At 58.3% G+C, this 13,375-nt stretch overlaps 1 protein-coding gene across 3 annotated transcripts; it reads left to right on the forward strand.

The window, feature by feature from the left end:
* The first annotated feature begins 4,531 nt into the window (after positions 1–4,531).
* LOC311512773 (trypsin-like) lies at positions 4,532–13,043 on the forward strand. 3 transcript variants are annotated; one of them, XM_084614134.1, is made up of 7 exons: positions 4,532–6,991; positions 7,131–7,467; positions 9,151–9,227; positions 10,514–10,676; positions 11,202–11,455; positions 11,968–12,104; positions 12,844–13,043. In XM_084614134.1, the coding sequence occupies exons 3-7, from the start codon at positions 9,188–9,190 to the stop codon at positions 12,994–12,996; spliced, it is 747 nt and encodes a 248-aa protein (XP_084470260.1). In that variant the 5' UTR covers positions 4,532–6,991; positions 7,131–7,467; positions 9,151–9,187; the 3' UTR covers positions 12,997–13,043. The 3 variants fall into 3 exon arrangements, with proteins under 3 accessions (XP_084470260.1, XP_084470259.1, XP_084470258.1); XM_084614133.1 differs by lacking the exon at positions 7,131–7,467 and having other exon boundaries at positions 9,147–9,227; XM_084614132.1 differs by lacking the exon at positions 7,131–7,467.
* Positions 13,044–13,375: the final 332 nt, after the last annotated feature.

Below are 13,375 nucleotides of genomic sequence, written 5' to 3' on the forward strand. Positions count from 1 at the left end.
CTGCCCGGCAGGCTGAGATCAAAGAGGTACTAGTTTGTATAAGCAGCTGGTTTCCAACCGGCCTGGGCTCACTAACCTGGTTGTCCAACCGGGTGGAGACGGGAGCTGACCCTCCCATCAGGTGTTCCCCATTCAGGGTCACTGGGAAACCTGCCTAGGCCCTGGAGAGAGGGGTCAAGGATGGGCTGGCTTTAGGGGAGATTCAGCCGTTCTCCAGCCCTTGAGCCTTTCCCGTGGTGCTGGTCCCCAAGAAGGACGGGCCGATCCTCTCTCTGAGCACACTGTCGGAGCAGTCAGCATCCCTGTTCTCACCGTGCGCTTCCTACAGCGAGTCTGCCTGGGCAGGACCCCTGGGGAAGCCAAAGGGGACCCCTGGGGAAGCCCTGCACCCCAACTCCACAGCCAGCTGTGACGCTCAGCCGGCCTGTAACACAGAAGGGTTATTAGTTGACAGGTACATAGAGTAGAACAGAGCTTGTTAGCACAGAAATCAGTGACTTTCAACCAAGTCCATCTTGGAGGAACCCAGGCCAGATGCCCTGAACCCCCCTCTTCCAGTCCCCCACAGCAGACTGCCCTGGCCCCTGCTGCCTGGCCTCCAACAAGCCCGTTCTCCTCCTCTGGTCTTTGTCCTCCTTCCCAGGCAAAGTGTCACCTTGTCACCTCCCCCTCCTGGGTCTCAGGTTATGAAGGGCATTGGCCATACCTTAGTGCAGGCAGCTGGGCAGCCTCACCTTCCCTGAGGGCCTCAGCAAAAGTCATGCACCCAATTCCCACTGTCACGGAGTCCCTGGGCGATGCTCTGGAACTGCTCCCCATGAAGCCAGTCAGGACTCTGGGGCAGTCGCCTTTCTGTGAGCAGCCTGTCTGCAGGACACACAGCTCACACAGCTTCCACCTTCCTGGGTCTGACCTCGGAGCATTCAGCATCCTCTGCCCCTCCGTGCGCTTCCCCCCAGTGAGTCCACTCAGGTGGGGCTCCTGGGGAAGCCAGAGGGTCCTGCACCCCAACTTCGCAGTCAGACGGGACTCTCAGCCAGCCAGTAAAACAGAAGGTTTATTAGACGACAGGAACATGGTCTAACACAGAGCTTGCAGGTGCAGAGAACAGGACCCCTCAGCTGGGTCCATTTTGGGGGGCAGTGAGCCAGACAACCACATCTGCACTTCACTCCATGTCCCAGCCAGCCCCAAACTGAAACTCCCTCCAGCCCCTCCTCCTCTGGGCTTTGTTCCTTTCCCGGGCCAGGTGGTCACCTGATTCCTTTGTTCTCCAACCCTTTAGCTCTCACCTCGCAGGGGGGAAGGGCCAGGCCATCAGTTGCCAGGAAACAGGGTGTCGGCCATTCTCTGTGTCCAGACTCCTGCACACACCGGCCCTCTAGGGCTCTGCAATGATCATACACCCTTACCCCACCACCTAGATACTTAAGAACTGCCTAGGGGAAACTGAGGCACCCCCACACTATTCAGAGGAAACATTAAGAAGAGTCCCACTTCGTCACATCTCTCCCCCCTTCGAGATCGAACTGAGCGGGGTCACGTTAGCCGGTGACCTGGGGAAGTTCGAAGCCACCAACGTTCCCATGGATGCCCCAGCCTTCCTTGGTAGGAGTTACACCAGGCCCTTCCAGTTTCACACCCTCCCTTAGGTCAGGGGTGGTCGATAGCACTCGCAGGCCGCATGTGGGAAGGTTTATGCAGCCCATGCCCTTTGGCCACCCCAAGAATGTCTCCCCATTGACCATCACCTTCTGCTCCCACTGGAGATCCGAGGGGCCTGGCCCCAGGAAACTCCACACAGACATATAGGTTGGGACCAGGAGTGGGAGCCTGTCCACATCCCCAACCATCTGGATGACGGAGTCTATGGCCTTGGGACCCAGCAAGGGAGCTAGACACCGGGGCTTTTCCGCAGGGTCCCCTTGGTTCAAATCGCCAGCCTGCTCAAAGGCAGTGAGGTGGCATCCACATCCCCCCCTCCTTAACCAGGGGCAGCAATTTAGTCTCGAGGTTCCCTGCGGAACTGGCCCCCCGGGGTCTATCCCCACTCACCCCGGGGAGGTCCCCTAGGCCTCTCCGCCCCACCACCGCCAGTTCATGCTGCTGCTTCTGCAGCTCTTTCTCGGGCTCTCGCCGTCTCTCACAGTCCTCTTGCTCCCTCGGACTCAGCTCCAATCCCGTCCGTCTCCAATCCCCCGATGGGGAACCCGATCATGAAGACCCCCGTCTGGTCGGGGACAGGAGTCTTCGGGATGCCTGGCTACCACTCCAGCTGCTCCCAGATCCTGCTGTAGCCCCATCTGGGATCAGGAATCTGTTCCTTAGAGCCGTCATCCTCCTCCAGCTGCACGATGAACTGTGCCTTGGTGAACTTTCCAACGCTCAACCCTCTCTTTTTGCACAGGGTTACAATGTCCTTCCTAAGGAGACGGTGACAGACCATCACTCCGCTCCTCCCAAGTTGTTGTGGACTCACAGGCCCGTGTGTTCTCAGCTCCCCACGGTTTCCAGGGAGAACCCCTAGTGTGCCAGCCCTTCTCGAGGTCACCACCTCTTTGCCAGGGTCGAGCTGCAGACTCCTCCGCCCCTTGGACTGCTCACTGCAATCCCCAGGGGAACCCTGTTACTGCAAAAGTCCTTCTCTCTCCCCGGGCCAAGCTGCAGGCTCCTCCGCCCCTGAGACTGCTCACTGCAGTCCCTAGGGGGACCCCATTACTGCACAGTCCTTCTCGCTAGTCACACACTCCCAGGGGTTAACCGCCCCCCGAAACCGCTCCTCTCTGAGCCTTCAGCATGCCTGGTCCTCGGCAATCCCCCTTCGTGTTACTGCTCCCCAGTCACTTACTGCAGGAAGTGCCATCCACGGGGTGCAGTACATCCCACCGCTGCCACCAGTTGTCACGGAGTCCCTGGGCGATGCTCTGGAACTGCTCCCCATGAAGCCAGTCAGGACTCTGGGGTAGTCGCCTTTCTGTGAGCAGCCTGTCTTCAGGACACACAGCTCACACAGCTTCCACCTTCCTGGGTCTGACCTCGGAGCATTCAGCATCCTCTGCCCCTCCGTGCACTTCCCCCCAGTGAGTCCACTCAGGTGGGGCTCCTGGGGAAGCCAGAGGGTCCTGCACCCCAACTTCGCAGTCAGACGGGACTCTCAGCCAGCCAGTAAAACAGAAGGTTTATTAGACGACAGGAACATGGTCTAAAACAGAGCTTGCAGGTGCAGAGAACGGGACCCCTCAGCTGGGTCCATTTCGGGGGGCAGTGAGCCAGACAACCACGTCTGCACTTCACTCCATGTCCCAACCAGCCCCAAACTGAAACTCCCTCCAGCCCCTCCTCCTCTGGGCTTTGTTCCTTTCCCGGGCCAGGTGGTCACCTGATTCCTTTGTTCTCCAACCCTTTAGCTCTCACCTCGCAGGGGGGAAGGGCCCAGGCCATCAGTTGCCAGGAAACAGGGTGTCGGCCATTCTCTGTGTCCAGACTCCTGCACACACCTGACCTCTAGGGCTCTGCAATGATCATACACCCTTACCCCACCCCCTAGATACTTAAGAACTGCCTAGGGGAAACTGAGGCACCCCCACACTATTCAGAGGAAACATTAAGAAGAGTCCCACTTCGTCACACCCACCACCTAGGCATTGGTGCAGCACACAGGGAAACTGAGGCACACACGCTATTAGTATAGGACAGTAAGACTCACACGCAACATAAGGTGAAAAACCTCACTTTGTCACAGGATCCCATTTGGTACATTCCTCACTGCCGCCCTCTGCCATGGACCCCACTTGGTATGTCCCCCCACTACCCTCTCCCCTGCTATGGACCCCACTGGGTACACGCCCCCACTACCACTACCACCACTATGGGGGGCAGAGTTAAGGGTGTGCAAAGGGAAGATTGTGGGGGCAGCATTAAGGTTTAAGGAGTGGAGTTAAGGTTAAGGGAGCAGTGTTACTGTTGAGGCAAAGTAGTTAAAGTTGAGGGAGTAGAAATAAGGTTGAGGGGACAGAGTTAAGGTTGCAGGGGAGAGTTAAGTTTGTGGGGGCAGAGTTAAGGTTGTAATACCTCATTGTGGGAAGGTGAGAGCTAGCGCTGTACTGTTAGGTAACTTCACTTTCCAGGTCCTCTCTGTGTGGGGGGTGAGGCACATGTGCTGCATGTGTGTAGCCCAGATGGTTTCACAACAAAACATCAGCTGTGCAGAAACTATGATTTCTATTGCAACAATGCCCCAAGACCCCGTTGTGCTGAGCCCCGTGGGAGAGCTCCACACCCTGGAGAATTCATAGTCTAATTACCTGGGGCAGACAAAGGCTGGGAGGGTAAACAAAGGCACAGAAAGGGGAGGTGGCACTGCGGGTCCATAGCAGACTGGGGGATAGATCCCAGGAGTCCTGAGTCCCAGACCCACTGCTCTAATCACTAGACCCCACTCCCTCACCGAGCTAGGAATAGAACCCAGGAGTCCTGGCTCCCAACCCCCCAGGTCTAACCCATTAGACCCCACTCCCCTCCAAGAGCCAGCTGAGAACCCAGGAGTGCTGGCTCCCAGCCCCCCCATACTTTAACCACTAGACCTCATTCCCTTCCCAGAGCCAGGTGAGAACCCAGGAGTCCTGACTCTCAGCCCTACCTTCCATCCACTGTCTCCTACCCACTAGCCCACACCAATTGGCCTGCAGCCTCCTAGATACTGGTGATCCCCACCATGGAGTCCCCTGAGAGTTCAGGGGGGTCAGGAGCCAAGAAGACTCCCCACCGCACACACACACACCCAGTCACAGGGAAGTTTTCGGCCTGGAATCTCCTCGCATCGCCTGGTATGCAACCTGCACGCACTGGGGTGGAGCGCTGGCTCCCCCTACTGGGCCTCAGAGCCTGTGATTGGCTTGGCTAAGTCAGCAGGCCCTTAGCACCGTCTGGGGAGGCAGGCGCCTGCTTGGAGGGCCCTGGTTTGATCCCCACCCAGGGACGCCCTGGCAAGTCGGCACCATTCCCCAGCCTGAAGGGGCAGCTCCCTGCATGCAACTGGCCAAAAACAAGCAACGCCGCCCCAGCCACCAGGTGGCACTCCTGGGCCTGCGGAGAGGAAGGGTGGGGCAGTGGTTAGAGCATCAGCCAAGCTGTCACAGTCAAGGCCCTGCTCTGCTGGCCTCTCTGTGCCACCCTGAGGAAGTTACTTAGCCTCACCGTGCCTCAGTTTTCCCCTCTGTGCTTCAGTTTCCTCTCTGTAAGGGGGGATAAAAGCACTGCCCTACGGGGCACATGGGAAGGGGAGGGGAAACATGAGTGAGGTGGGGGGTGGAATCGGGGCCCGAGTCTTGCACAGCGCAGTGCGTTCGGGCCTGGGAGCAAAGTGCCGCTAAGCCTCAGGACCGAGCCGAGGAAGCAGAGACAGCGCCAAGCTGGCCTGCCCCAGCATGAGTAGTGTCTCTTATGTGCATTACGGTACCTACCCCAGCTGAGATCGGGGCCCCGTCACGCCACGTGCTGCCCAGAGACCCAGCGAGGGACAATCCCTGCCCCAGCTGAGATCGGGGCCCTGTCACGCCACGTGCTGCCCAGAGACCCAGCGAGGGACAATCCCTGCCCCAGCTGAGATCGGGGCCCTGTCGCGTCACGTGCTGCCCAGAGACCCAGCGAGGGACAATCCCTGCCCCAGCTGAGATCGGGGCCCTGTCGCGTCACGTGCTGCCCAGAGACCCAGCGAGGGACAATCCCTGCCCCAGCTGAGATCGGGGCCCCGTCGCGCCACGTGCTGCCCAGATACACAGTGAAGGACAATCCCTGCCCCAGCTGAGATCGGGGCCCCGTCACGCCACGTGCTGCCCAGATACACAGTGAAGGACAATCCCTGCCCCAGCTGAGATCGGGGCCCTGTCGCGTCACGTGCTGCCCAGAGACCCAGCGAGGGACAATCCCTGCCCCAGCTGAGATCCGGGCCCTGTCGCGTCACGTGCTGCCCAGAGACCCAGCGAGGGACAATCCCTGCCCCAGCTGAGATCCGGGCCCTGTCGCGTCACGTGCTGCCCAGAGACCCAGCGAGGGACAATCCCTGCCCCAGCTGAGATCGGGGCCCTGTCACGCCACATGCTGCCCAGATACACAGTGAAGGACAGTCCCTGCCCCAGCTGAGATCGGGGCCCCGTCACGCCACGTGCTGCCCAGATACACAGTGAAGGACAATCCCTGCCCCAGCTGAGATCGGGGCCCTGTCACGCCACGTGCTGCCCAGATACACAGTGAAGGACAGTCCCTGCCCCAGCTGAGATCGGGGCCCCGTCACGCCACGTGCTGCCCAGATACACAGTGAAGGACAATCCCTGCCCCAGCTGAGATCGGGGCCCTGTCGCGTCACGTGCTGCCCAGAGACCCAGCGAGGGACAATCCCTGCCCCAGCTGAGATCGGGGCCCTGTCGCGCCACGTGCTGCCCAGATACACAGTGAAGGACAGTCCCTTCTCCGACACACAAACACACAATCACACTCGCCTGACTTGATTCTCTAACCTGCTGCAACGCAACTAGTTAGCAACTCCATTAGCACCAGCCAGGCGTGCCCTCTAATTTCAGTGAGACCTACATAAATTATCTCTTGTATAATCCCAAAAACACGACAGCTCCGGCTTCCTTCCCCCGCATCTGGGCCATGTGAGCTGCCCCTAATCCCCAGCTTGCATGGGCCTCACAATCAAGCACCACCCCTTATCCCTTTTGCCGGTGACACCCAGGCTTTATTTGACGCCAAGGCAAGGAGAGAGAGGCTTCGGAGGGTTAATGACAGGCTGAGAGGCGTGGGACAGCCCTGCCCTGCACGCTGCTTCGAGGGCAGCGGGTTCCAGGGCCGAAGGCAGGTTATAAGCCAAGCACACAGAGGATCCAGCAGAGAGGAGTCTGTGGACACAAGCCAACGTGACTCTGCTTGCTGGGGAAGCCAAGGTGCCAGGGGAAGTTCCTCCACCCAGTGCACGGATTACCCAGCTCCGGTGAGGGCAGATTTCTGGTTGATCTCTGGGCTGAGCCAGTTTGGGGGGACCGCAGTGGAGGGGGACGCCAGGACGGCTCGGTGGCCAGTACAGATTGGTGAAGGGTAACACTGCTTCTGCTTCATCTCGGTTCATTCAGGAGGGGAACCACACAATGGATGATTCCCGTGGCCTCCGCTTGACAGAACTCCGGGCCAAGCGCTCCGGGGCACTGTCTCCGCAGACCCTCCTCTGTTATCGGATTCATAGACTCCAAGGCCAGAAGGGACCATTGTGATCATCTAGCCGGACCTCCTGTAGAAGGCTGGAGAACTTTCCTCACTTAATTTCTGGTGGAACCAGAACAGAGCATTTGGCGAAAACAGCCCATCGGGATTGCAGAATTGCTGCTGATGGAGAAGCCATGAACAGCCTTTGATGAAGGGCAAGGGAGTGATTGTGGATTTGTGTTTGGCATTCGGTTAACAATAGGAAGGGTCAGTTTGGATGATCACAGAGGTTCTCATCTGGCTTTATAATTGGCAAAGCTAGGAAAATCACAAGATTGGCATGAAAAATCATGAGATTTAACACCAATAATAATCCAGGCAAATGAAACCGCGTTGTACAAAATGGGAGGCTAAAAAAATCACTCTGCCTTCAAAGCAAACAAAGAAACTGTTTAAATAACATGCAAAAAGCCTTTTAGCATTGAAAATGGATGGGTTCTAACACTTTCTCGTTTTGAAAGTTTCTGAAATTGTTTTTTTTTTTAATGTGGTTTTGAAATTGCTGCTTAATTAATAGACACCCAAAAAGTCAATTTTGAAAATTGTTTATCGTGGAACCAGAAGTCAAGAAATGCTTCAGAATGAAAAAAATAAGTTGGTTTTAAATTTCAGTTAAAAATTGTCAAGGAACGTTTCAAATGTGGCAAACCGGTTCCAGTTTGAAAAAACCAACTGCATGAAAACCTGTTTACAAGTTTTCAAGTTACCCAATGTCTTGCATCCCCCCTCCCCAAAAAAATATTTAAAATGTCCCACAAATTCTTGAAAATTCCCCCCCAAAATTTGCAAAATTTCCCCCAATTCTTGACATTTTCTCCAAACATTTTGAAAATGTCACCTAAATTCTTGACCTTTCCACCAAACGTTTTGCAATTTCCCCAAAGTTCCGGATTTTCCCCCTTTTTAAATATTTTGTGTGGTTTCTTGAAATTTTCTGCAAAATCCTTGAAATTTTCCCCCAAATATTTGAATTTTTCCCAATATTTGAAATTTTCCTACAAAGTTGCAAAACGTTCTCTAAAAAATCTTGAAATTTTCCCCACATGTTTGATATATTTGGGGATGGAGGGGTGGGTGGATGGATGTGTTTGGGGACGGAGGGGATGGATGGGTGGATGGACAGACTTGTTTGGGGATGGGTGGTGGATGGACGGACGTGTTTGGAGATGGGGGGTGGGTGGACGGACGTGTTTGGGGATGGGGGGTGGATGGACGTGTTTGGGGATGGGGGGGTGAGTGGACGGACGTGTTTGGGGATGGAGGGGTGGATGGACGTGTTTGGGGATGGAGGGGTGGGTGGACAGACATGTTTGGGGATGGAGGGGATGGGGGTGGATGGATGGATGTGTTTGGGGATGGGGGGGTGGACGGACATGTCTGGGGATGGAGGGGTGAATGGATGGACGTGTTTGGGGACGGATTGGTGGATGGACACGTTTGGAGATGAGGGGTGGGTGGATGGACGCGTTTGGGGATGGAGGGGTGGGTGGATGAACGGACGTGTTTGGGGATGGGGGTGGGTGAACAGACATGTTTGGGGGTGGAGGGGTGGGTGGAGGGACGTGTTTGGGAATGGAGGGGATGGTGGGTGGGTGGATGGATGTGTTTGGGGATGAGGGGTGGGTGGATGGACGAGTTTGGGGATGGAGAGGATGGACGGACGTGTTTGGGGATGGGGGGTGGATGGATGGACATGTTTGGGGATGGAGAGGATGGACGGCCGTGTTTGAGGATGGAGGGTGGGTGGACGGACGTGTTTGGGGATGAAGTGGCATCAAACCCAGAGCAGGTGGTGGGTGTCAGTGGGCGGAGCCCATGTTGTGGGGGCGGGCTAAGTTATCTGTTAATTTTCCCTTTTCCTTCTCTCCCCCGCCCCCCGTCCCAAGCCAGCAGCCGCTCGCCCTGTGCATCACCACATCTGAGCCCCATGGAGCTGATGGCTCTCGCGCTGCTGGTGGTGACTGCAGGTGAGGGGGGTATATGAGAGAGGGGGGGCTGTGGGAGGGGAAGAGGGTGTGTAGGGAGGAGGGGGTTGTGTGCACATGGGGGGCTGTGTGTGCAGACAGGGACGGGGGGGCCATATGGGGGAAATGGGTTTTTGGGGGGGTGCATGTGTGCAGGGAAGGATTGTGTATTTGGAGGGGGAAGGGGAGGTGAGGGGGGGAGGGATGGGGGTTGCGGGAGAATGGGGAGGTGTGGGGGGATGGGGTGGGGGCAGAGAGAGGGTTGTGGGGGGATGGGAAGTGTGGGAAGAGGGAGAGGGTCATTGGAGGAGGGATGGGGAGGTATGGGGGCAGGGAGGGGTTGTAGGGGATGGGGGTGAGGGCAGGAGGGGGTTGGGGAAGGGGAGGGGTTGGGTCAGGGAGGGAGTTGTGGGGGGCAGGGAGGGAGTGGTGTGGGAGGGTTGTGCATAGCTGCAATTTCTGAGGGGGTCTGGCCATGACCTTTGCCCGCAGTGGGGTGGGGAGGCATTGGACTTAAAGGGCCTGACGCATCTTAATGCATGAGCCACTTGGGCCTTGACTAGAGTATGGGGATAGATAGATAGATAGTTAGAGGGGGTGTGGGGGGATGGATGGATAGATAGAGGGAGTGTATGGGGATGGATAGATAGAGGGGGTGTGGGGGGATGGATGGATAGATAGAGGGGGTGTGGGGGGACAGATAGATAGATAGATAGAGGGGGGATGGATAGTAGTGATGTGGTGGGGCTGGATAGATGAATATTGGTGGTGTGGGGATGGCTAGTGGTCTGTGTAGGGGACGGATAGACAGCTAGAGGGGGCGTCCTAGATGCTGGAATTGGGGTTTTAGAGGTGGTGCTGCACCCCCTGGCTTGAAGTGGTTTCCATCATATACAGGGTTTACATTTTGGTCCAATGGCTCTCCGCACTCCCCACTATAGAAATTGTTCCAGCATTCCTGGGGGGTGTTGGGATGGATAGATAAAGCGGGGTGGGGGGATGGCTAGATAGATAGTGAGGAGGGGATTGTGGGGCTGGATCGATAGTGGGCTGTTTGGGGATTGATGGATAGATAGATCCATCAGTGAATCCTCTCCCATGGCTCCAGCAGCTGGGGATTTAAGACCCAGACAAAACACGGTGCCCCTTGCCCTAAAATCACTGGAACTGGCCCCACGACCCATTGCAGCAGCTCTGCCTGTGACCCCAGCGCCCGCCTGCTGGCCCTACACCAATCTCACCCCAATCCTACCCCGGGCCCCTCGTGCTGACGTGGGGTTTGTCGACAGGTGCTGCAGTGTCTGCCCAGGACGACGGGGGCCGGATCATCGGTGGGTTCACGTGTCCCCCCTACTCCCAGCCCTGGCAGGCCTACGTCTACGGCCCGCTGCAGTGCGGGGGCATCCTGGTCGACAGGAGCTGGGTGCTCTCCGCCGCCCATTGCTACAGACCGTAAGTGTGTGTGCATGTGTGTCCCTGCTGCCCCCTGCTGGAGGGGATGGGCCCTGCTCTGTGTGGTGTGTGTGTGTGTGTATATATGTGCTCCCTGTTGCCCCCTGCTGGAGGGGCTCGGCCCTGCACTCTGTGGTGTGTGTAGGTTTGTGTCCCTGCTGCCCCCTGCTGGAGGGGATGGGCCCTGCTCTGTGTGGTGTGTGTGTGTGTGTGTGTGTATATATGTGCCCCCTGTTGCCCCCTGCTGGAGGGGCTCGGCCCTGCACTCTGTGGTGTGTGTAGGTTTGTGTGTCCCTGCCGCCCCCTGCTGGAGGGGATGGGCCCTGCTCTGTGTGTGTCCCTGCCGCCCCCTGCTGGAGGGGATGGGCCCTGCTCTGTGTGTGTCCCTGCCGCCCCCTGCTGGAGGGGCTGGGGCCTGCTCTGTCCAATTTCTCCCCCATTCCCAGGAGGGCGGCAGTGGCGGGGGTGGGTGGCCCGTGGGGCCAAGCCTCTGACTAGCGGCTCCCTCTTGTCCCTGGCGGCTAGCGGCCTGCGGGTGCGGCTCGGGGAGCAGAACCTGGCGGTGCAGGAGGGGCCGGAGCAGGACCGAGTCGTGGCTCGTGTCATCCTGCATCCCAACTACAACCGCTTCACGCTGGACAGCGACCTCATGCTGCTCAAGCTGGCGCGACCGGTCAACATTGGCCAGACCGTCCGCCCTGTCACGTTGCCCTCGGCCTGTGCAGCCACCGGGACCATCTGCCTCATCTCAGGCTGGGGTACTGTCACCAGCCCCCAAGGTAAGGCCGGGGAGGAACCGGGAACATCAGTCGGGAATGACTCCCGGGGCCTGAGTCAATCCAGTGTCAATCAGGAGTGAGTCCCTATATGTCCTTGGAGCTGACACCAGGGTGATTCAATAAGGAGTGACCCTGTGCAGGTCTCTGGGGCTGATTTGAGCCAATGTCACTCAGGCGTGACTCCCGGGGCCTGAGTCAACCCAGTGTCAATCAGGAGTGAGTCCCTATATGTCCTTGGGGCTGACACCAGGGTGATTCAATAAGGAGTGACCCTGTGCAGGTCTCTGGGGCTGATTTGAGCCAATGTCACTCAGGCGTGACTCCCTGGGGCTGATTCAACCCAGTGTTAATCAGGAGTGACTCCCTATGTGTCCCTGGGGCTGATACCAGGAGCGACCCCCTGTGGGGTCTTGGGGCTGATTCAAACCAGGGTCACTCAGGAGTGACTCCCTGGCACTGATTCAATCCGGTGTCACTCAGGAGTGACCCCACTGTCTCGGTATTTTCCCCAGCCACGTTCCCCAACCTCCTGCAGTGCGGATACGTCCGGATCGTCTCGGCCCAGAGCTGTCGGGCTTCCTACCCCGGCCGGGTCACCAACAACATGGTGTGCGCAGGGGTCATGGGTGGGGGCATTGACTCCTGCCAGGTGAGCCACAAACCACAGGGGTGGGGGGCTCAGCCCACTCCCCTGGGTCTCTGCCATGACCCTGGGAAGGGAAGTCTCGGGGTGGGAGTGGGGATCTGGAAGGGGCTGGTGGATAGTTGGGGGGAGGGACAGGCACTGCCCCATGGGGGTGGAGGGGAGTGTGGACTGTGTGCCCCCCCCACACACACACACATGAAGGGAGGTGGAAGGGGGGCACATAGGCAGCGCCTGTTGGGGGAAGGTCTGGCTCTACCCAAAAGAGTGGGCAGGGGGCACACACTGGGGGAGAGGCGGCCTGCCCCACAGTGTTGGGGCAGAGGCAGCCCAGATTCAGAGCCATCGTTTGCCACTTGTCATGGCAAAAGCAGGATGGGGATGGGGACCCAGTGGGGAGGGGGAGGAGCTGGGGGGTCTGGGTTTTCAGAGGGGATTGGAGCCCCATAGATCACGCTAGCTCCCCTTAAGGCAGGGGACCATGGACTGGGTCTACAGGTGCCCCTCAGTCCTGACCCGCAGCCCCCGCTAGCCCTGCCCTGGGCTCCTCCCACCCCCAGCTCTGCCGGCAGGCCTCACTCCCAACCCACAGCCCCCTCCTAGCCCAGCCCTGGGCTCCCCCCAGTCCTCCCAGCTCTGCCGGTGCCCCTCAAGCCTGACCCACAACCCCCTGCTAGCCCGGTCCTCGGCTCCCCCAGCCCAGTCGAGGGGGGTCGTTATGACGCAAGGTGTTGTCTCTCCACAGGGTGACTCCGGAGGTCCCCTGCTGTGCGCTGGGCAACTCCAGGGCATCGTGTCCTGGGGGCTGCAAACCTGCGCCCAGCCCAACAGGCCCGGCGTCTACACCAAAGTCTGCAACTATGTCGGATGGATCCGCAGAACCATCCAGCTGAACTGAGGACGGTGCCAGGGGGCAGAACCCATAATAAAGCCTGAGGAGCAGGGTCTGTGTCTTGGTGTCTCAGCTCCTGGGCCCCTGGGAGCGGTTGGACCCAGGTTCCACCAAGCAGAACCTGGCTAACAGCTCCTGTTTCTTCCCACCCCTGAACCAGGTGCATTAGGCACTGGTTGGGGCCCAAGGGCAGGTCCTAAAACACTGACATGGCAGGGAAATTTCTCTCAAGCAGCTGGTGCCCCTCACTACTGACCCACAGCCCCCTGCTTTCCCAGCCCTGGAATCCCCCCCAGCTCTGCCAGTGCCCCTCAATCCCAACATGCAGCCCCCTTCTAAGCCAGCTGTTATATGGGTAAACACCTTCCAGGTTTGCAGGAACTAG

Source organism: Lepidochelys olivacea (assembly GCF_965140295.1).
Source record: "Lepidochelys olivacea isolate rLepOli2 genome assembly, chromosome: 24".
NCBI lineage: Eukaryota > Metazoa > Chordata > Testudines > Cheloniidae > Lepidochelys > Lepidochelys olivacea.

Excerpts from the sequence above, each read along its gene's own strand:
- LOC311512773 (XM_084614134.1), top strand. The coding sequence starts at position 9,188 with ATGGAGCTGATGGCTCTCGCGCTGCTGGTGGTGACTGCAG. Across the intron at positions 10,677-11,201 it reads GCCGCCCATTGCTACAGACC|CGGCCTGCGGGTGCGGCTCG; the intron begins GTAAGTGTGTGT and ends CCTGGCGGCTAG. Across the intron at positions 11,456-11,967 it reads TACTGTCACCAGCCCCCAAG|CCACGTTCCCCAACCTCCTG; the intron begins GTAAGGCCGGGG and ends TATTTTCCCCAG.